General features: G+C 43.9%; 3 protein-coding genes across 3 annotated transcripts; 2 read left to right on the top strand and 1 right to left on the bottom strand.

Moving 5' to 3' along the window:
- The first annotated feature begins 222 nt into the window (after window positions 1–222).
- Window positions 223–2,123, top strand: LOC138329768 (uncharacterized). Its single transcript, XM_069277059.1, has 3 exons — window positions 223–383; window positions 814–1,395; window positions 1,853–2,123. Exons 1-3 carry the CDS (start codon window positions 223–225, stop codon window positions 2,121–2,123), a joined length of 1,014 nt encoding a protein of 337 aa, XP_069133160.1.
- Window positions 2,124–5,864: 3,741 nt separating this feature from the next.
- Window positions 5,865–8,614, bottom strand: LOC138329767 (uncharacterized). Its single transcript, XM_069277058.1, has 3 exons — window positions 8,490–8,614; window positions 6,997–7,423; window positions 5,865–6,185 (listed from the first exon to the last, which is right to left on the bottom strand). The coding sequence occupies exons 1-3, from the start codon at window positions 8,612–8,614 to the stop codon at window positions 5,865–5,867; spliced, it is 873 nt and encodes a 290-aa protein (XP_069133159.1).
- A 7,480-nt stretch (window positions 8,615–16,094) lies between these two features.
- LOC138329766 (protein FAM186A-like) lies at window positions 16,095–17,600 on the top strand. Its single transcript, XM_069277056.1, has one exon. It carries the CDS (start codon window positions 16,095–16,097, stop codon window positions 17,598–17,600), a length of 1,506 nt encoding a protein of 501 aa, XP_069133157.1.
- Window positions 17,601–24,184: the final 6,584 nt, after the last annotated feature.

Genomic DNA, 24,184 nt, shown 5'->3' with positions numbered 1-24,184 from the left:
TGAATACAAATGTACGGTTTGCTAGCTATTATGGTTGTGTCTGCATGTCCCTGAAAGCTTCTATATCAATCTACACACCATTTTAAACCAGTTATTTATTGTCCATATTAACAGGTTAAAACAATTTAACAAGCAATCTTGAGATTTGGTTTTAAATCTGAGGCAGTGCTTTGGTGACAAACACATAAGCACATTCATTACAATACAGCAAACACCGCTAACATGGTCGTTGCCATCCTTACAAGAAACCTGGCTGTGTTAAATGTACCTTCAAATTCCGATCACGAAACAAACAAACAAACACTTGCAAATGAATCAGATTTGACCTTCGCCACTGCAATCAAGGTCAATGGGTTAATGAACATCATAAGTACTGTCATGACGTAACAATTCTACTCGTCCAATGGAAAAAAACTGTTATGTCATGTCAGTATCTTGTCATTATCAGTTTGCATTTAGTGTGTAGCCACATGGTACCGGTATTTGATCAACGCGCAATGTCTGTTTTGTAGTTTTTGACTCCATGATTAAATGTCTTAATGTTAACCATGCAGTGTGCGTGTTCTTTTAAACACCCTGAATACCCACACAAACACAACAGTTGGCGACGAGAACAACATAAATTACATCGAACAACGCCGAAACAGAAAAACTGCAAGGTATGGCAGTAAAACACTGGAAACAACGAAGAATTGACATAAATTCTCATAACTGGGACGAGTACGTCGAACGCTTAGAACACTATTTTGTAGCTAAAACGAAGTCGACGAGGAAAATCAACAACGTGCTATATTACTAAACCGTCTGTGGTAGTAAGACGTACGGGTTGATAAGGAACATTGTTAGTCCGGCCAAGCCCAGTGACAAAACCTACGATGAGCTGATAACTGCGATTCGCAGTCATTTGAAGCCAAAACCATTAATAATCGCCGAAAGGTTCAAGTTTCATCAGCGGAAACAGAAGGAGGGAGAAACGGTGAGTCAATTTTTGGCTCATGAACTTCGAAAACTTAGTGAACATTGTAATTTTGAAGGGTTTTTGAATGATGCCCTACGTGATAGATTCGTGTGTGGGCTGACGTCAGCTGCTACTCAGCGTAAATTACTATCCGAGGCTGATCTAACATTGAAAAGAGCGATGGACATTGCCGTCAGTATGGAGTTGGCAGATTGTGAATCCCGCAAACTTAAGGAAAGCTACACCGTAGATGAAAGTAAAAATGAGGAAAGGGCACACAAGGTATTTTCACAATGCTTCCGTTGTGGGAAAAGCAACCACAGTGAAGAGAAGTGTTATTACAAGAACAGTAAATGTCATAAGTGCAAGGAAACGGGTCATCTTAGCAAAATGTGCAAGTCTCGTCATCATGTAAACACAACAGCGCGGACATCAAAGTACTGAAAGTACTGTCAGCAAAAAGGGACACAAAGTAAAGAAAAAGAATCCGAAAGTGAACTTTGTAGACTCCGACACAGATACTACTGATATTCAGGAAACAGAACTGAAATATGCATGGCCGTTGTTTTCTATTAAATCTGGCCGACAAAAGGAAAAATCAAAATTGATTTGATTATCGACAACAAGCCATTGAAAATGGAGTTGGACACAGGTGTTCAGTAACCTTAATGTCAGAGAAGGAGTATAAACAGAAGTTTGGTTACCAGTTAAGCAAAACATCAACAGTTCTAAGGACTTACACTGGTCAGATATTACCAGTAGTGGGTGAGAAGTTGGTGACTGTGAATTATGAAGGACAAAAGTAGCCTTTATCATTACTAGTTGTCAAAGCGGATGGACCCAGCACTGTTGGGAAGGAACTGGTTGAGTCGTATTTGAATACTAAATTGGCAGGTCTTACAAGTACACCATTGATGGAAACTTAGAGGATGAACTATTCCAGAAATATGAGGTCTTCAACGAGGAGGAACTGGGTACTGTCAAAGGGGTTACTGCTACGCTCAGACTACAAGAAAAGGTCACACCCAAGTTTTTCAAGCCAAGGCCAGTGCCTTTTGCACTTAGGGACAAAATCAGCAATGAGCTTGAACGACTAGAAAAGGCAGGAATCCTGAAACGTGTGGAAAGCTCTGATTGGGGCACACCGATTGTACCTGTTTTATGAAACCCCATGGGTCTGTGAGGATCTGTGGTGACTATAAGGTACACACTAAACCCGTACCTGTGATGTTCCGGAGTATCCATTACCAACAAGTGAAGAGTTGTTTACCAAGTTAAAATGGTGGTGAGAAGTTTTAAACTTGACCTGACTAGTGCTTACCAGCAAGTACTGTTGGATGAGGATTCACAAAAGTTGGTAACCATTAACACTCACCAGGGATTATACCGATACACTCGCCTTCCGTTCGGAGTGGCCGCAGCCCCCGCTATTTTTCAGCGGACCATGGATCAAGTCCTGCAAGGAATTGTGGGAGTAGGATGTATATTTGGATGATATATCCTAATCACAGGGTCAGAAACGGAACACACCGAAAAAACCTGAATACAACGCTTCAGCGACTCGAAGATTTCGGTATTCGCCTGAGGAAAGACAAGTGCTACTTCCTCCGCGATGAAGTTGAATATTTCGCTTTCAAGGTAAACAAGGACGGCATTCACCCTTCACCTAAGAAAGTTGAAGCTATTCTGAAACTTGCTGATCCAGAAAACAAACGCGAGCTCCAATCTTGGCTTGGAATCGTAAACTATTATCGGAAATTTATTCCGAACATGGCTACTGTACTGGAGCCGCTCACTCATTTGCTGTCCAACGATGTGGAGTGGAAGTGGACTCCAGCATGTGCACGTGCTTGTGAGGAAATCAAGGAACTTTTTTAGTTTCATCTGAAGTCATGGTTCATTATGATCCCCAAAAAAAACCATTGACATTGGCAGTAGATGCTTCAGCTTATGGACTCGTCGCTGTTATTTCGCAACCATCGAGTCAAGTCGACCAGCCGATTGCATACGTCTCGCGTACTCTTACATCTAGAGCGGAATTATTCGCAAATCGAAAAGGATAGCATTAGCTATAATTTTCGGAATAAGAAATTTCATCAGTCCACCTATATGGGAGGCGTTTCAGGTTATTGACGGATCACAAACCATTGACCACCATTTTAGGACCAAAGAAAGGAATTCCTGTTTTGGCCGCGTCGCGACTGCAGCGAATGGGCTATACAATTGTCCGCATATCAATTTGGTATCAAATTTTTCGTAGCCCTACAAGCAAGAACGGAAACATAAATGTTCTGATGTAAAGCATTATCACGTTTTTGCCAGTAAATGGGGAGGAAAATGAAGCTGATGACCATTATGTTTCTATGAAGAAGCACAACTAGTGAATAGGATGCAGGTAAACAGTTTACCTGTCACTGCGTCGCGCATCGTATATATACGACCAAGAATGACCCAGTGTTGGCGAGAGTAGTGCAGTTTACAAGGAGTGGATGGCCAAAGGTTCAGGATGGGGATGATTTGCATCCATATTACAAACTCCGCGATGAACTGACCCTACTGAGGAGGGATGCTTACTCCGAGGAGTTCGGGTAATACTACCTGATCAATTTTGTAAGGAAATCTTGGATGAATATATACACCTCAAACCCTGGCATGGTAAGGATAAATCTTTAGCAAGGTTGCATGCCTGGTGGCCTCGCATCGATGTTGATATTAGAGCAGAGAGTAGTGTCAACCTTGAAGATTGTAGGAAGGTTCTACCGAATGCACCCAAATCACCTGCCAATCCTTGGAGGTGGCCGTCATCACCATGGGACCGTATACACATTGACTTCGCCGGCCCATTCATGGGTGAGATGTTTATGATCGTGGTTGACGCACACTCAAAATGGTTAGAGGTAGTACGCATGTCATCCACAACCACGACATCAACCATTAGTGCTTTGAGATACATATTCTCTTCCTATGGATTTGCCACGTGAACTCGTGTATGACAACGGACCACAGTTTACAGCGGCTGAGTTTTTCAACATTTCTACTACGTGAAAATGGCATTCGTCACCTTCGATCTGCCGCGTATCACCCCAGCTCTAATGGCGAGGCAGAGAGAGCTGTACGTACTTTTAAGCAAGCGATGAAATCAGTGTCAAGTGAGGTAGGAAATTTAAATCATAAACTGGCTTCTTTTCTCTTATCCTGTACAACACCGCATACGTTGACAAAAAATGACGCCCAGTGAACTGATCCTCGGACGGAAATTAAGGACGCGACTGGATGTCCATGCGCCCAGACCTATCTGGACATATACAGAGGAAAACTACACCAACAAGGTTTTGAAAACTCGTGTGTTCCAAATAGGCGATGTAGTTAAAATACTCGTGATTATCGCAGTAACCCAAAGAAACCTTCTTGGATCAAGGGTATAGTTGTCCGAAAACTTGGACCAATGACCTATATTATTCAGGTGGACGAAATGAATTGGAAACGACATGTGGATCAAATACGCGCATGTAATCCAAACTGTAACATTGAACCACCAGAAACCAATACTTCTGGTGTACCATTCTTTGTCAGTGCGCCATCAGTAACTTCCGTTGTACCAAATCCTGTTGTTACCACCGAGCTGAGAATGACCAACCCCGTATTAACTCTAGTCCAATGATGGTACAAGTACACCAAAGACTCTCAGTGTACCACCAACGCCCACCAAATCCATGTCCAAACACGACTAGTGTGATCGTCGCTATCCGCGTCGCAATATCGTGAAACCATCGCGTCTTATTGAGAACTGTTAAATGTGTTAAATTGTGTTCAGATAATAGTTCAGTTTTATTATCCTATTGACATTTTATAAGTGGACCTCAAAGATCTAACCAATTATCAGTGCATTAGTGTGTAGCCACATGGTAGAAAGCGCATGTCTGTTTTTGTAGTGAACATGATGTCTTAATGTACCTGCAGTGGTGCTGTACATTAGTCCCTGAACCCACACAAATCAACAAAAACAACCTCAAAGCTTACAATGAAATGAGTAAACAAAGGATTATTGTTAAAAAACTAAACAACCTGTTTCAATCAGGTAATTCTAAAGTTATCTTGCTTCTAACAAAACATGGTTAATGTGACATCATCTGTGACCTCAAAGATCTAAAACCAATAAAAGAAATGAGTGCAACAAAATAAATCAAATTACATATTGTTAAAAACTTCCAACACTACTGTTCCAATCAGGTAATCTAAAGTTATCTTGCTTTTAATATGTTCAAAACCTGTAGGTTTAATGTGAATATCTGTGAAAATCACGCCCAATTGTCTGACATGGATGTCTGTTTGGTCGCCTTCCATGTAGAATGTATCCATAGTATCTGCTGCTCCTATTTTATGATTAAAACAGAACTAAAATTTGGCCTCTGGTATTTTCTATTCTTTATCTACCTTGGGCTATGGCCTCATTTTAGCCTTGCTTGAACTTTCAACGTTGTGAAAAAGATGATGGATTATACTGTAGCCCCAGTGAATACTACTGTGCTATAACACTCCTATTCAGTGAGGTAGTACTGTAGCCCCAGTGAATACTAGCTGTGATATACCTCTTCAGTGAGGTAGCACTGTAGCCCCAGTGAATACTAGCTGTGATATAACCTCTTCAGTGAGGTAGCACTGTAGCCCCAGTGAATACTAGCTGTGATAAACCTCTTCAGTGAGGTAGTACTGTAGCCCCAGTGAATACTAGCTGTGATTATAAACCTCTTCAGTGAGGTAGTAGCACTGTAGCCCCAGTGAATACTAGCTGTGATGTACCTCTTCAGTGAGGTAGCACTGTAGCCCCAGTGAATACTAGCTGTGATATACCTCTTCAGTGAGGTAGTACTGTAGCCCCAGTGAATACTAGCTGTGATATACCTCTTCATGAGGTAGTACTGTAGCCCCAGTGAATACTAGCTGTGATAAACCTCTTCAGTGAGGTAGTACTGTAGCCCCAGTGAATACTAGCTGTGATAAACCTCTTCAGTGAGGTAGTACTGTAGCCCCAGTGAATACTAGCTGTGATAAACCTCTTCAGTGAGGTAGCACTGTAGCCCCAGTGAATACTAGCTGTGATAAACCTCTTCAGTGAGGTAGCACTGTAGCCCCAGTGAATACTAGCTGTGATAAACCTCTTCAGTGAGGTAGTACTGTAGCCCCAGTGAATACTAGCTGTTATAAACCTCTTCAGTGAGGTAGTACACTGTAGCCCCAGTGAATACTAGCTGTGATATACCTCTTCAGTGAGGTAGCACTGTAGCCCCAGTGAATACTAGCTGTGATATACCTCTATCAGTGAGGTAGTACTGTAGCCCCAGTGAATACTAGCTGTGATATACCTCTTCAGTGAGGTAGTACTGTAGCCCCAGTGAATACTAGCTGTGAATACTAGCTGTGATGTACTACTGTTAACTCTTCAGTGAGGTAGTAGCACTGTAGCCCCAGTGAATACAAGCTGTGATATACCTCTTCAGTGAGGTAGTACTGTAGCCCCAGTGAATACTAGCTGTGATATACCTCTTCAGTGAGGTAGCACTGTAGCCCCAGTGAATACTAGCTGTGATATACCTCTTCAGTGAGGTAGCACTGTAGCCCCAGTGAATACTAGCTGTGAATATACCTCTTCAGTGAGGTAGCACTGTAGCCCCAACCTCTTCAGTGAGTAGTAGCACTGTAGCCCTTGTGAATACTAGCTGTGATATACCTCTTCAGTGAGGTAGTACTGTAGCCCCAGTGAATACTAGCTGTGATAAACCTCTTCAGTGAGGTAGCACTGTAGCCCCAGTGAATACTAGCTGTGATATACCTCTTCAGTGAGGTAGCACTGTAGCCCCAGTGAATACTAGCTGTGATATACCTCTTCAGTGAGGTAGCACTGTAGCCCTAGTGAATACTAGCTGTGATATACCTCTTCAGTGAGGTAGCACTGTAGCCCCAGTGAATACTAGCTGTGATGTAAACCTCTTCAGTGAGAGTAGTAGCTGTAGCCCCAGTGAATACTAGCTGTGATAAACCTCTTCAGTGAGGTAGTCACTGTAGCCCCAGTGAATACTAGCTGTGATAAACCTATTCAGTGAGGTAGCACTGTAGCCCCAGTGAATACTAGCTGTGATATACTTCTTCAGTGAAGTAGCACTGTAGCCCCAGTGAATACTAGCTGTGATATACCTCTTCAGTGAGGTAGCACTGTAGCCCCAGTGAATACTAGCTGTGATATACCTCTTCAGTGAGGTAGCACTGTAGCCCCAGTGAATACTAGCTGTGATATACCTCTTCAGTGAGGTAGCACTGTAGCCCCAGTGAATACTAGCTGTGATATACCTCTTCAGTGAGGTAGCACTGTAGCCCCAGTGAATACTAGCTGTGATGTACCTCTTCAGTGAGGTAGTACTGTAGCCCCAGTGAATACTAGCTGTGATATACCCCTTCAGTGAGGTAGCACTGTAGCCCCAGTGAATACTAGCTGTGATATACCTCTTCAGTGAGGTAGTACTGTAGCCCTAGTGAATACTAGCTGTGATATACCTCTTCAGTGAGGTAGCACTGTAGCCCTAGTGAATACTAGCTGTGATATACCTCTTCAGTGAGGTAGCACTGTAGCCCTAGTGAATACTAGCTGTGATAAACCTCTTCAGTGAGGTAGCACTGTAGTCCCAGTGAATACTAGCTGTGATATACCTCTTCAGTGAGGTAGTACTGTAGCCCCAGTGAATACTAGCTGTGATAAACCTCTTCAGTGAGGTAGTACTGTAGCCCCAGTGAATACTAGCTGTGATAAACCTCTTCAGTGAGGTAGCACTGTAGCCCTAGTGAATACTTGCTGTAATAAACCTTTTCAGTGAGGTAGCACTGTAGCTCTTATGAATACTAACATTAGCTGTGAAATACCTCTCACTGCTGTGGTTGATATTACCTTCTCTTTAGCTTGATAGATTGAGCAGTAGTCTAGTAAACCAGATTTCTTGAGTTTGGTTTCTGGCAGAGGCAGTGATTTTGCTTATTTGTTCCTTAGACATCATTTATGACCATCAAATCTTGTCAATGTATCCAGTCCACTTCGTCACACCTGCTGGTACAAACCAGTCCAGTTATTTATCAGGGCTATCTCGCTTTGTTAAAAATGTAACCCTAGTCAATATATCAAAATATAGATAGCACAATTATGTCTCCATAAGAATGATAGTGTGAAGTGATACTAATTAAACTTTGAGTGACCAGGTGTCGGTGAGACCAGATTGAGATCAATTTTGTCAGTCTTTGCCGATTAATGTTGATGGATGTAAACACTTAGTAGTAGCTTGGCCACATTTTTAGTAATTAGAATTTACCCAGGCAAATTCTTAACATAAATTCATCACCTGTAAAGAACTATGTAAAACTCTCTTCAAGCTTTTGGTGTTTTCTGGTGGATATATATAGTAACTTGGATAGTATTAACTTGCTCCTGTATCAAACGTGGTGTTAATGCAGATGTCATGCCTTTCTCAAACATTGTTGAAGGTGGTACAAAACATCAAAACAAGCAGCTTCTGGATCAACAAGGCATTCACAACATATCACACAATTCCGACAGTCTTTGGAAATGTTACAGAGATGTTGTGACTGCCTTGTTGATGGGGTAACTGCTCTCATCGTGTTTTTGTGAAATTCTAGAAATCAAAGAAAGCCGGAAATTTCTTCAAAACTACCGCACGCAAGTATGCCAACAAGCCAACCTAAGGCATTCAAGAGCGCAAACACGCCAGACCTACAGCATTCAAGAGCACAAACACACCAGACCTACAGCATTCAAGAGCGCAAACACACCAGACCTACAGCATTCAAGAGCGCAAACACACCAGACCTACAGCAGGCAGGAGCGCCAACACACTAAACCTACACTCAAGAGCGCCAAAACACCAAACCTTCACACTCTAGAGCGCCAAAACACCAAACCTACACACTCTAGAGCGCCAACATGCCAGATCTACAGCACTCAAGAGCGCCAACGCATGAAACTTACAACAGGCAGGAACGCTATCAAACCAAGCCTACAGCACTTAAGAGCACAAACACAAAATCACACACACAAGAACGCCAACATACCAAACCTACAGCACTGAAGAACACAAACGCACCAAACCTACAGCGCTCAAGACACTAACCCTACAGAGGTAGGCAGGCTGGTAGTCTTGCTTAAGTCCCCATGAATATCATTAGTGATGGATATGATATTTGAGTATTCCCGCTAGGTAAACAGGAAGTGGGGTACCTGTTGAACCTTGACAGAAGTTGTCATGTAAATCGTGTATAATTGTGGATCGCGAAGCTGAGTTAAACTATAATGTATTTTACTTGAGTTCAAGTATTAGTTGTTTAATAACAACCATGTATATACTTATTAGGCTGTGTTTGATTTCATTGTGCATTATTGTGGTGTATATATAGTATACTTAAAGGTCAGTAACGCGGAATTATTTACTCATTCTTGCAGCCAGAGTTAGGTTGTTGTTTTAAGGCATGGCCAAACTAGGTGACCGAAATATCAGTAAATTACTTACAACTACTTAGTAGTGACTACGTTGGATGTTCTGGAAAGCATGACAGGACATCGCACGGTCTATGCACGTGTTAAACTAGGTGACCAACTGATTATAGTTAATTGTTACCGAATAGGTATGGGTATGGTAGGGGCTACGTGGAATGTTCTGGAAGGAATGACAGGACATCACGTAGTCCACACACCTGTTTATCTGTGCAGTATAGTTTGTGCAAAATGTGCATATTAGAGGCGGTTCTGTCCAGCCTCAACCAAGTCCAGTCAGAAAATCAAAACATTTCTATTTTGTTAAGCCTGCATCAGGCGCCGGTAAGGCTGTATTTTGGATTAAAATTAGTAAATTTTGTTAGTTTATGATGAGCTGGGTAACCTTTGGGGCAAGCATTGTCCCAACGTACCTAATCATTATAAAAAGAGGGCCGCAATAGGCCCCAGTCAGACTAAAATTAGACCGAGACTGAGACTGAGTTTTGGGACTTGACTGGGTACTTCCGCCTCACACACACTTAACATCTGCCTAAGTCACCGCCTCCGCTAAGGCCACATGACAGAGAGGGAGAGAGAATTCTTGTCTACCACTTCAGCTTGAATAAAAATAGCCGTCAACAAACTTCAACCCTAATCCTTGTATCATTCGACCGACACAGCCACCAAAAACGACATGTCGCAAACATTTTCGACCGACACAGCCAATCCAATAAGACGACACAAGAGCGCCAACACGTCAAAGCTAGGACACACAAGAGCGCCAACACGTCCAAAGCCTAGGACACACAAAGAGCGCCAACACGTCAAAGCCCTAGGACACACAAGAGCGCCAACACGTCACCAAGGACACACACTAAGAGCGCCAACACGTCAAAGCTAGGACACACAAGAGCGCCAAACACACCAAACCTACACACTACCTAAGAGCGCCAACATGTCAAAGCTAGGGCACACACAAGATTGCCAACACACCAAAACATACACACTAAAAAAGCGCCAACACGTCAAAGCTAGGAGGACACAAGAGCGCCAACACACCAACCCTATACACTAAAGAGCGCCAAACACGTCAAAGCTAGTGGGACACAAGAAGCGCCAACACACCAAAGCTAGACACACAAGAGCGCCAACACGTCAAAGCTAGGACAACACAAGAGCGCCAACACATCCAAACCTACACACTAAAGAGCGCCAACATGTCAAAGCTAGGGGACACAAGAGCGCCAACACACCAAACCCATACACACTAAAGAGCGCCAACACGTCAAAGCTAGTGCACACAAGAGCGCCAACACACCAAACCTACACACTAAAGAGCGCCAACACGTCAAAGTCAGGGGACACAAGAGCGCCAACACACCAATCAACATAAACACTAAAAGAGCGCCAACACGTCAAACGCTAGGACAACACAAGAGCGCCAACACACCAAACCTATACACTAAAGAGCGCCAACATGTCAAAGCTAGGACACACAAGAGCGCCCAACACACCAAACCTACACACTTAAAGAGCGCCAACACGTCAAAGCTAGGACACACAAGAGCGCCAACCACACCAAACATATACACTAAAGAGCGCCAACACGTCAAAGCTAGGGCACACAAGAGACGCCAACACACCAAACATACACACTAAAGAGCGCCCAACCATGTCAAAGCTAGGGGACACAAGAGTGCCAACATACCAAACATATACTAAAAAGCGCCAACACGTCACAGCTAGGGACTTAAGAGCACCAACAAACTGTCAAAAGCTAAGGGGACACACAGAGCGTCAACACATCCAAACCTATACACTAAAGAGCGCCAACATGTCAAAAGCTAGGGCACACAAGAGTGCCAACACACCAAACCTACACACTCAAGCAGCGCCAACACGTCAAAGCATAGTGCACACAAGAGCGCCAACACACACCAAACCTACACACTAAAGAGCGCCAACACACGTCAAAGCCTAGTGCACCAAGAGCGCCAACACCACCACCCTACACACTAAAGAGCGCCAACATGTCAAAGCTAGGGGACACAAGAGCGCCAACACACCAAACATATACACTAAAGAGCGCCAACACGTCAAAGCTAGGACACACAAGAGCGCCAACACATCAAACACTACACACTAAAGAGCGCCAACATGTCAAATCTAGTGGCACACAAGAGCGCCAACACACCAAACCTACACAATCTTAAGAGAGCCAACACGTCAAAGCTAGGGGTACACAAGAGCGCCAACACACCAAACATACACACTAAAGAACGCCTAAACGTCAAAGCTAAGGACAACAAGCCAGGACACACACAAGAGCGAACACAGTCCAACACACCAAAAATATACACTAAAGAGCGCCAACACGTCAAAGCTACGGAACACACAACGAGCGCCAACCACGGACACACAAGAGCGCCAACCATCAAAAACTACACACTAAAGAGCAAAACGCTATATACACACTTAAGAAGCACCAACAAGTCTCAAAGCTAGGACACACACAGAGCCCAAACACATCAAGAGCGCCAACACGTCAAAGCTAAGGACAACACCAAGAGCGCCAACACAACCAAACCTACTCACTTTAAGAGCGCCAAACACGTCAAAGCTAGGACACTCAAGAGCGCCAACACATCAAAAGCTACACACTTAAGAGCGCCAACATTGTCGTGTCTAGGGACTCACGAGCGGCGCTAGTTACAAACCTAATACACCTTAAGAGCGCCAACACAGTCCAAAGCTATGGTCCACACAAGAGCGCCAACACACCAAACCTATACACTAAAGAGCGCCAAACACGTCAACAGCCAGACCCCACAAGAGCACCAACACATCAAACCTACAAACTCACAAGAGCGCCAAACACGTATCAACAGCTATGGGGACCCCAAGAGCGCCCACACACACCAAACATACCCACATTAAAGAATGCTACCAACACGTCAAAGCTAGCAGGACAGGACACAAGAGCGGCCAATCACAGGAAACATAAACAACTAAAGAGCGCCCACAACCACAAAGCTATGAGACACACAAAAGAGCCCCCATTCACATCAAACCTACACTATAAAGGAGCGCCAACATGTCAAAGCTAGGGCATCACAAGAGCGTCCAACACACAATCATCCAACACAACAAAAAAAGCTCCAACACGGTTCAAAGCTAGTTGCACTACAAGAGATGCGCGAACACACCAAACACAATACACTACAAGAGCGCCAACAACGTCAAAGCTAGGACACTCAAAGAGCGCCAACACAAACCAACACGTCAACGACACAACGAGAGCCAACACACCAAAGCACAGTGCACACTTAAGAGTGCCAAACACACCAACCCACAAAACAAAAAGAGTCGCAAACACACGTCAAAGGACTGTGCAGATCACAAGAGCGCCAACCACAACAAGCAAGCCAAACCTAACAACTTAAAGAGCGCCAACACGTCAAAGCTAGTGACACACAAGAGCGCCAACACATCAAAAACATATACACTAAAGAGCGCCAACCCAACATGTCAAAGTGCTAGGACACACAAGAGACGCCAACGACACACAAACATACACACTAAAGAGCGCCAACGACGTCAATAGCTAGGGGACACACCAAGGGCCGAAAGAGCGCCAACACCACCAACCCCATAGCACACTAAAGACCGCCAAAATTCCATGATCAAAGAAGCGGGGACCCGTACAAAACTACAACAACTAAAAGACGCCCAACACCGTCACACAAGCTAGTGCACCCGATACACATGTCCGTAGCGCATTTACAACAACAAAGCGCCAAACATGCTTATCTGATTTGAGCACTGAACGCTCTATAAGCATAGAATGCCCATACACCGAATAAAACTGACAGAGAACTACTTTAACAAGGGATGTTATATCAGGTATACAGATCAATATTGTCTTTCTTTTTACACATCAACACAATATTTTGACATATGTAAATAAAACACATCAAAGTGAAAAGGCGCAAATACAAATAGCATTATATGGGTACTACACATAAACCTCACTATTGACAACATAATGTACTCAAAGGTACGTCAAATCGGATTTAGTAAACAAGTTCCACATCAAAGTAACCAACAATAGAGATGTTACGCCAAATGATAGGCGGGAGGATCACACAAGAGCGCCAACACATGTACATTATGGGCTGTTTTATACTCAAAGAAGTGGCCAATCTCTGTACAGAAATGTTCAATTATTGTGCTGTGGTAAGGTGAAGCTGAGACCCAGAGAACAAACAATAGGATATGTTATCTGTTTTATGATTTCCGCGTCAGTTCTGTTTTTTATCCTTTTCCAAGCGGATGGTCCTTTTTCAGGAATCCACCACGGAGTGCAAAGCTTTTGTACACGGCTGCCAAACGCCAACACATGGGAGCCTGCCAGAATTTAGAAGGAGGGAGGTAACACGTGGCTGACACACAATGGTGTATGTCCAACACACCCCTAACACTGCAAGTAAATCTGTCAAACTAGGGCACACAAGAGGTTTCCGAATATTCCGAGTCTGGTGTTTCTCGCATGTTTAAAAGGAGTTTGGACACAATTGAGGAGAACACGCAGAAACCTGGAGGTGGCGGAGGGGGGTGTCTTCCTATCTTGAGAAAAGCTTCAGCACATCAGATCAGCTTTCTTGCAGATATTCAAGCAGCCAACATATCAAGTCGTCTGCCTGATTCCGCCGAAGATTCACGCGGGAGTATCGGTCAAATGTCAAAGCTAGTGCACTGAAGCCACAGGAGGTGATCCGATTTGTAATCGGTCTGTATCGGCTGGGCCACCAGACGCTGTAGGTAGCAGATGATACAATGGCTATTGTTCCTCGAACATCAAAGTGCAATACCCCGTCGCACATTTGATCGCTCGACGAAGGAATTCGTCCACTGCTAGTATGAGAACCACACAAACCCGAAGTGTCGCACAACATATCAAAGCTAGTGTTTTCTCCCAACACACCAAACCTATACCTCACACTATTAAGAGCGCCAACACTGCTGTCAAAGCTGATATCACACACATGTGTTCTTTAGAAGCGGACACCTCAAACCTGCGGATGAACACATAACTTGAAAACTTCAACACATTATCCACTGATCGATCGACACAAGAGTTCCGAACACATCTGGCTGTTTTGACGGCCCTGAAAGGTGCGGCTTCACTTCCGGTAATTTTCGGCACACAATCGAGGTGGTCAACACGAGGCAGATCATTGCACTTGATCCCCACAAGGATTTTGTGAACACAATGAAAGCTTCGTGCACCACTTAGCTGTCTTGGACTTCAACACTCAAAGGTACTGAACCTACATCAAAGGTAGAGGCCAACACATCTTCGTCTGTAGGATCAGGGAGGTCAAAGGAGCACGCCAACACACCAAACCACACTGAAAATCAACACTTCAAAGTGAGGAAGGGACATTTTTGATGAGGAAGCCAACACATCAAACATCAGCCACATGTTGGTAAACTGGAGCGCCAACACGTCACGTCATAATAGGTGACACACAAATGCAATGGACGCCAACACGTCAAACACTACACACTCAAAGGCGCCATTCCCGGCTCCGTTTGTCAAAAACACCTCAACACTCAAGAGCGCACAACACATTTAACTTCAAAACACTTAAGAGCGCCAACACATCAAAAAACAATTTCCTGTACATGTGACAAAGAGCGCCAACACACAAAGTATTAGACACCAAACCTACATACTTAAGAGCGCCAACACGTCAAAGCTAGGGGACACAAGAGCGCCAACACACCAAACCTACACACTTAAGAGCACCAACATGTCAAAGCTAGGGGACACAAGAGCGCCAACACACCAAACATATACACTAAAGAGCGCCAACACGTCAAAGCTAGGACACACAAGAGCGCCAACACATCAAACCTACACACTAAAGAGCGCCAACATGTCAAAGCTAGGACACACAAGAGCGCCAACACGTCAAAGCTAGGACACACAAGAGCGCCAACACACCAAACCTATACACTAAAGAGCGCCAACATGTCAAAGCCTAGGGCACACAAGAGCGCCAACACACCAAACCTACACACTTAAGAGCACCAACATGTCAAAGCTAGGGGACACAAGAGCGCCAACACACCAAACATATACACTAAAGAGCGCCAACACGTCAAAGCTAGGACACACAAGAGCGCCAACACATCAAACCTACACACTAAAGAGCGCCAACATGTCAAAGCTAGGGCACACAAGAGTGCCAACACACCAAACCTACACACTTAAGAGCACCAACATGTCAAAGCTAGGGGACACAAGAGCGCCAACACACCAAACATATACACTAAAGAGCGCCAACACGTCAAAGCTAGGACACACAAGAGCGCCAACACATCAAACCTACACACTAAAGAGCGCCAACATGTCAAAGCTAGGGCACACAAGAGCGCCAACACACCAAACCTACACACTTAAGAGCACCAACATGTCAAAGCTAGGGCACACAAGAGCGCCAACACACCAAACCTACACACTAAAGAGCGCCAACACGTCAAAGCTAGGGCACACAAGAGCGCCAACACACCAAAACCTACATACTAAAGAGCGCCAACATGTCAAAGCTAGGGCACACAAGAGTGCCAACACACCAAACCTACACACTCAAGAGCGCAAACACGTCAAAGCTAGTGCACACAAGAGCGCCAACACACCAAACCTACATACTTAAGAGCGCCAACACGTCAAAGCTAGGGGACACAAGAGCGCCAACACACCAAACATATACACTAAAGAGCGCCAACACGTCAAAGCTAGGACACACAAGAGCGCCAACACATCAAACCTACACACTAAAGAGCGCCAACACGTCAAAGCTAGTGCACACAAGAGCGCCAACACACCAACCCTACACACTAAAGAGCGCCAACATGTCAAAGCTAGGGGACACGAGCGCCAACAAACACCAAACATATACACTAAAGAGCGCCAACACGTCAAAGCTAGGACACACAAGAGCGCCAACAAATCAAACCTACACACTAAAGAGCGCCAACATGTCAAAGCTAGGGCACACAAGAGCGCCAACACACCAAACCTACACACTCAAGAGCGCAAACACGTCAAAGCTAGTGCACACAAGAGCGCCAACACACCAAAATTACATACTTAAGAGCGCCAACACGTCAAAGCTAGGGGACACAAGAGCGCCAACACACCAAACATATACACTAAAGAGCGCCAACACGTCAAAGCTAGGACACACAAGAGCGCCAACACATCACCAAACCTACACACTAAAGAGCGCCAACACGTCAAAGCTAGTGCACACAAGAGCGCCAACACACCAAACCTACACACTTAAGAGCACCAACATGTCAAAGCTAGGGGACACAAGAGCGCCAACACACCAAACATATACACTAAAGAGCGCCAACACGTCAAAGCTAGGACACACAAGAGCGCCAACACATCAAACCTACACACTAAAGAGCGCCAACATGTCAAAGCTAGTGCACACAAGAGCGCCAACACACCAAACCTACACACTTAAGAGCGCCAACATGTCAAAGCTAGGGGACACAAGAGCGCCAACACACCAAACATATACACTAAAGAGCGCCAACACGTCAAAGCTAGGACACACAAGAGCGCCAACACATCAAACCTACACACTAAAGAGCGCCAACATGTCAAAGCTAGGGCACACAAGAGCGCCAACACACCAAACCTACACACTAAAGAGCGCCAACACGTCAAAGCTAGGACACACAAGAGCGCCAACACATCAAAACCTACACACTAAAGAGCGCCAACACGTCAAAGCTAGGACACACAAGAGCGCCAACACACCAAACCTACACACTAAAGAGCGCCAACACGTCAAAGCTAGTAGCACACAAGAGCGCCAACACACAAAACCTACAACTAAAGAGCGCCAACATGTCAAAGCTAGGGCACACAAGAGCGCCAACACACCAAACCTACACACTAAAGAGCGCCAACACGTCAAAGCTAGGGCACACAAGAGTGCCAACACACCAAACCTACACACTCAAGAGCGCAAACACGTCAAAGCTAGTGCACACAAGAGCGCCAACACACCAAACCTACACACTTAAGAGCGCCAACACGTCAAAGCTAGTGGACACAAGAGCGCCAACACACCAAACCTACACACTAAGAGCGCCAACACGTCAAAGCTAGTGCACACAAGAGCGCCAACACACCAAACCTACACACTAAAGAGCGCCAACACGTCAAAGCTAGGGGACACAAGAGCGCCAACACACCAAACATATACACTAAAGAGCGCCAACACGTCAAAGCTAGGACACACAAGAGCGCCAACACATCAAACCTACACACTAAAGAGCGCCAACATGTCAAAGCTAGGGCACACAAGAGCGCCAACACACCAAACCTACACACTAAAGAGCGCCAACACGTCAAAGCTAGGACACACAAGAGCGCCAACACATCAAACCTACACACTAAAGAGCGCCAACATGTCAAAGCTAGGGCACACAAGAGCGCCAACACACCAAACCTACACACTAAAGAGCGCCAACACGTCAAAGCTAGGGGACACAAGAGCGCCAACACACCAAACATATACACTAAAGAGCGCCAACACGTCAAAGCTAGGACACACAAGAGCGCCAACACATCAAACCTACACACTAAAGAGCGCCAACATGTCAAAGCTAGGGCACACAAGAGTGCCAACACACCAAACCTACACACTCAAGAGCGCCAACAAGTCAAAGCTACACACTCAAGAGCGCCAACACACCAAACCTACACACTAAAGAGCGCCAACACGTCAAAGCTAGGGCACACAAGAGTGCCAACACACCAAACCTACACACTCAAGAGCGCCAACACGTCAAAGCTAGTGCACACAAGAGTGCCAACACACCAAACCGAACACACACAAGAGCGCCAACACACCAAACCTACACACTAAAGAACGCCTAAACGTCAAAGCCAGGACACACAAGAGCGCCAACACACCAAAAATATACACTAAAGAGCGCCAACACGTCAAAGCCAGGACACACAAGAGCGCCAACACACCAAACATATACACTCAAGAGCGCCAACACGTTGTAAAAGTTAAAGCGATACGAGATGTCCGTAGTAATTTACAACAACAAAAAACCGTGCTTATCTGATTTGAGCACTGAACGCTCTATAAGCATAGAATGTCCATACAAGAATAAAACTGACAGACAACACTTTAACAAGGGATGTTATATCAGGTATACAGATAATATTGTCTTTCATTTTACACATCAACACTAATTTTGACATATGTAATAAAATATCATGAAAAGGCGCAAATACAAATATTTCATTATATGGGTACTAGTATATAAATCACTATTGACAACATAATGTACTCAAAGGTACGAAATCGGATTTAGTAAACAGTTCCGTGTTTTAACCAATTTTGACATTAATAGAGATGTTACGTTTGATAGGCGGGAGGATCGGAAGAGCTGGTTTGTACATTATGGGCTGTTTTATACTCGGGGAAGTGGCCGATCTCTGTACAGAAATGTTCTTATTGTGCTGTGGTAAGGTGAAGCTGAGACCCAGAGAACAAATAGGATATGTTATCTGTTTTATGATTTCCGCGTCAGTTCTGTTTTTATCCTTTTCGAGCGGATGGTCCTTTTTCAGGAATCCACCACGGAGGGCTTTCCTTTTGTACACGGCTGCCATTTCGGGTGGGAGCCTGCCAGAATTTAGAAGGAAGGGAGGTAACCGTGGCTGACACCGATGGTGTATGTCTCGTTGCCGAGGCTGCAAGTAAATCTGAAGAAGACGATCTGCATTGGTTTCCGAATATTCCGAGTCTGGTGTTTCTCGCATGTTTAAAAGGAGTTTGGACGGAGTTGAGGAGAGCGCAGAGGAACCTGGAGGTGGCGGAGGGGGTGTCTTCCTATCTTGAGAATTCTTCAGCATCAGATCAGCTTTCTTGCAGATATTGAGCATATCCTTGTCGTCTGCCTGATTCCGCCGAAGATTCACGCGGGAGTATCGGTCATAATGTTTCTTTGCACTGAAGCCACAGGAGGTGATCCGATTGTAATCGGTCTGTATCGGCTGGGCCACCAGACGCTGTAGGTAGCAGATTATACAATGGCTATTGTTCCTCGAGTATGTGGTACCCCGTCGCCATTTGATCGCTCGACGAAGGAATTCGTCCCTGGTATGAGAACCAACTTTGGCGAAGTGTCCACAGAGGATATCGAAAAGTGTTTTCTCCGGTAGCTTGTGGGATATATCCTCTATTAGTTTTATCTCCTCTGCTGTCGGAGTTCTGATATCACGCTGTATGTGTTCTTTAGAAGCGGAACTCCCTCGTTTCCGATGCGGATGAACACATAACTTGAAAACTTCATTTTTATCCACTGATCGATTCGACTTCTTCCGACATCTGGCTGTTTTGACGGCCCTGAGGTGCGGCTTCCTTTCCGGTAATTTTCGGGCGTGGTGGTCGTGGCGAGGCAGATCATTGCACTTGATCCCCGTTTTAGGATTTTGTGACTTTGATTTCGTGCTGGACTTAGCTGTCTTGGACTTCAGACTCGGTACTGAACCATCGGAGGTAGAGGCCGGGTTATCTTCGGACTGTAGGATCTGGGAGGTCCGAGGAGACACGCCTTCCACCTGAAAATCAACCTTCTGTGTGAGGAAGAAGGACATTTTTGATGAGGAAGCCAATCATCACTCCTTGCATCAGCCTACATGTTGGTAACTGGGATCGAAATCGATGACGTCATAATAGTGTGACGTCATAATGCTGGACCCGGGTCGTATTAGTTCACACTAACCGGAGACTCGGCTTCCATTCCCGGCTCCGTTTGTACAAAACACCTCAAACTCAAATTTTAACACTCGACACTTCCATTTATTGCTTCAAAACATTCGGATTCATTTGTAATGGGATTTGCTAAGATACTGTCATTATTTTAGCAAGTCTTTAGCGCACAATCAAGAACTCAAGCGTTTGATCTGGATTTAAGTAACGCATATATATACTGTATACATTTTTTTAATATCTACGCTTGCTAGGCTTGTTCATTATACGCAAATACTAGTCGATTTTATTTACCATAACTGCATGGTAACATTAAACTTTGCACTTTTGTATGAAAATGTTCTATGCAACGTAAACGGCTACTTTTTTAAAAGAAACACATGGCTTTGTTTACATTTTGACTCAACATTACGTGTATATTGTTGTTTTTCATAGAATTTCGGAAAAATGTAAACAATACATACTTATATATGATAAAAACATTTATTTTAAATACCAATTGTATAAAGAAACGAGAAAAAATATTCCGACCGGGCGACGTGAAGCGCTTTCATAGATCTTTGTAAAAAATGATGGATGTCAAATGTAAACATATTACCTCTGTGTCTGTGTTCGTCCTACGATTGAGTCTTTGGGGTGGACGGGCGTGAGACCCTCTGACAGAGGTCAGCTATAAACATATCCTCTTGTCTTTGTTCATAAAACATGATCCACGTGTTGACAGTTACGCGTCACCACAAATTGGCCTACTTTGTATCTATCGAACACAAGTGAAGTTGTTTCATCTAGCCTATCGATGGCAATTGATCTAAGCGTAGATTATATAATCACAAAGGTAGTTGGCCTTTAATAATTTTCTAGATATATTTTATCAACCCTGTTAATATGAGAGGTGATAGGTAAGCACAGATCATAATTGGTATTTGTAGACATAATTGAGTTCGCAAAACTTAACTAGATCTAGATCTTAACTAAATCTTACCATTTAAACTTTCCATATATAGCTATTTCAGAATTGGTAAATGCAGTGTACATGCAGAATTTAAGAAAGCAATTATGTTAAAATTTAATGCTGTAAATCATTTATTATTTTTTCCCCGTTCCGTTGCCATTAAATCATGAAAGAAATTATGTATGACCGGAACTTTTGATTAATCTTTATATATATATCTGTCAAGAATACATGTATCTTACATAATGATCATCACGTCTCTAACGGGAGTTACACGGGAAATAACTTCCGGTACCACTTCTACCACAAATATATTCACAACATCGTTAAGATCACGTACAGATTTAATAAAACAATTATTCTAACCACGGTGTGTTCAACATTGATTTGTTATTTATTATAGAGTCTAGCATAGTATCATATTTTAATTTTTAACTTATTTTTTCAACTATAACCCAAATTAAACTTAAAGAGTTACTACCTCCGCTACAATACTGAAGTTGAAGTTGCAATCCGGAGGCGTTTTTCTTGCAGAACACTTGATGTCTTGATTAGAAATACATATGTATAAATCGCTGATTAATCGTATGTTGACAATTTCTGTATTATTATCATTCACTGTTATTAAAAACCATAAATGTAGATATGTAGTTTTGATGCATAAAACATGCGTCTGCTTGACTCAGTCGACAGTCAAAAGATAGTGGCAATTTCCCAAAAAATTTGTTTCAGTTGGACGCTACGATATCTATTTTCAATAGGACGAGTATTGCTATTGTATAATGATATTTTATATTGGTAAAATATAGCTGTATTTAATCGGATATGGTCGTAGAACATTATGTTGATGAATGATCTACGTCCGTGTGCTTATTAATCTCACCAGCGGTTAGTTCCGGAAACTGTTGGCAGGATTACCAAGGTAGAATGCTCCGGTGATAGTAACTGGAAGGCGTGTATTACAAACGCCCATTTGCAAGCGGTACAGAAAGACAGACAGACGGACAAACCAAGCGGTACAGAAAGACAGACAGACGGACAAACCAAGCGGTACAGAAAGACAGACAGACGGACAAACCAAGCGGTACAGAAAGACAGACAGACGGACATACCCAAATTAATAACAACAACCCCCCATCCAATCGAAGGGAATTTATTTTGATAGATCAAGCTGATGGAGTGAAACGAAGGGAAGTAACTCTGATAGATCAAGCTGACGGAGTGAAACGAAGGGAAGTAACTCTGATAGATCAAGCTGACGGAGTGAAACGAAGGGGAGTAACTCATAGATCAAGCTGACGGAGTGAAACGAAGGGAAGTAACTCTGATAGATCAAGCTGATGGAGGGAAACGAAGGGAAGTAACTCTGATAGATCAAGCTGACTGAGTGAAACGAAGGGGAGTAACTCTGATAGATCAAGCTGACGGAGTGAAACGAAGGGGAGTAACTCATAGATCAAGCTGACGGAGTGAAACGAAGGGAAGTAACTCTGATAGATCAAGCTGACGGAGTGAAACAAAGGGGAGTAACTCTGATAAATCAAGCTGACGGAGTGAAACGAAGGGGAGTAACTCATAGATCAAGCTGACGGAGTGAAACGAAGGGAAGTAACTCTGATAGATCAAGCTGACGGAGTGAAACGAAGGGAAGTAACTCTGATAGATCAAGCTGACGGAGTGAAACGAAGGGGAGTAACTCTAGATCAAGCTGACGGAGTGAAACGAAAGTAACTCTGATAGATCAAGCTGACGGAGTGAAACGAAGGGGAGTAACTCATAGATCAAGCTGACGGAGGAAACGAAGGGGAGTAACTCATAGATCAAGCTGACGGAGTGAAACGAAGGGAAGTAACTCTGATAGATCAAGCTGATGGAGGGAAACGAAGGGAAGTAACTCTGATAGATCAAGCTGACGGAGTGAAACAAAGGGGAGTAACTCATAGATCAAGCTGACGGAGTGAAACGAAGGGAAGTAACTCTGATAGATCAAGCTGACGGAGTGAAACGAAGGGGAGTAACTCATAGATCAAGCTGACGGAGTGAAACGAAGGGAAGTAACTCTGATAGATCAAGCTGACGGAGTGAAACGAAGGGGAGTAACTCATAGATCAAGCTGACGGAGTGAAACGAAGGGAAGTAACTCTGATAGATCAAGCTGATGGAGGGAAACGAAGGGGAGTAACTCTGATAGATCAAGCTGATGGAGGGAAACGAAGGGAAATAACTCCAAAGGATCAGACAACGGAATGAAACGAACGGAGGTAACTTCGATAGATCAGACAGAAGGAGTAAAACAAAGGGAAGTAACTCTGATAGATCAAGCTGATGGAGTGAAACGAAGGGAAATAACCTCAAAGGATCAGACAACGGAATGAAACGAACGGAGGTAACTTCGATAGATCAAACAGGAGTGAAACTAAGCGAAGTAACTCTTATAGATCGGGCCGACTGAGTGAAACGAAGGGAAGTCACTCTGATGTATCAGAATAATGGAGTGAAACAAAGGGAAGTTACTCCGAGAGATCAGACTGACGGAACTTTATAATGAGAAGTAGCTCCGACGGATCAGAATGACAGAGTGAAACAAAGGGAAGTTACTCCGAGAGATCAGACTGACAGAACTTTATAATGAGAAGTAGCTCTGACAGATCAGTATGACAGAGTGAAACAAAAGGAAGTTACTCCGAGAGATCAGACTGACGGAACTTTATAATGAGAAGTAGCTCTGACCGATCAGAATGACAGAGTGAAACAAAGGGAAGTTACTCCGAGAGATCAGACTGACGGAACTTTATAATGAGAAGTAGCTCTGACAGATCAGAATGACAGAGTGAAACAAAGGGAAGTTACTCCCGAGAGATCAGACTGACGGAACTTTATAATGAGAAGTAGCTCTGACCGATCAGAATGACAGAGTGAAA

The sequence above is a fragment of the Argopecten irradians genome, chromosome 8 (genome assembly GCF_041381155.1).
Source record: "Argopecten irradians isolate NY chromosome 8, Ai_NY, whole genome shotgun sequence".
Classification (NCBI taxonomy): domain Eukaryota; kingdom Metazoa; phylum Mollusca; class Bivalvia; order Pectinida; family Pectinidae; genus Argopecten; species Argopecten irradians.
The sequence above is the reverse complement of the archived record's forward strand: the minus strand, read 5'-3'. Positions and strand labels throughout refer to the sequence as shown.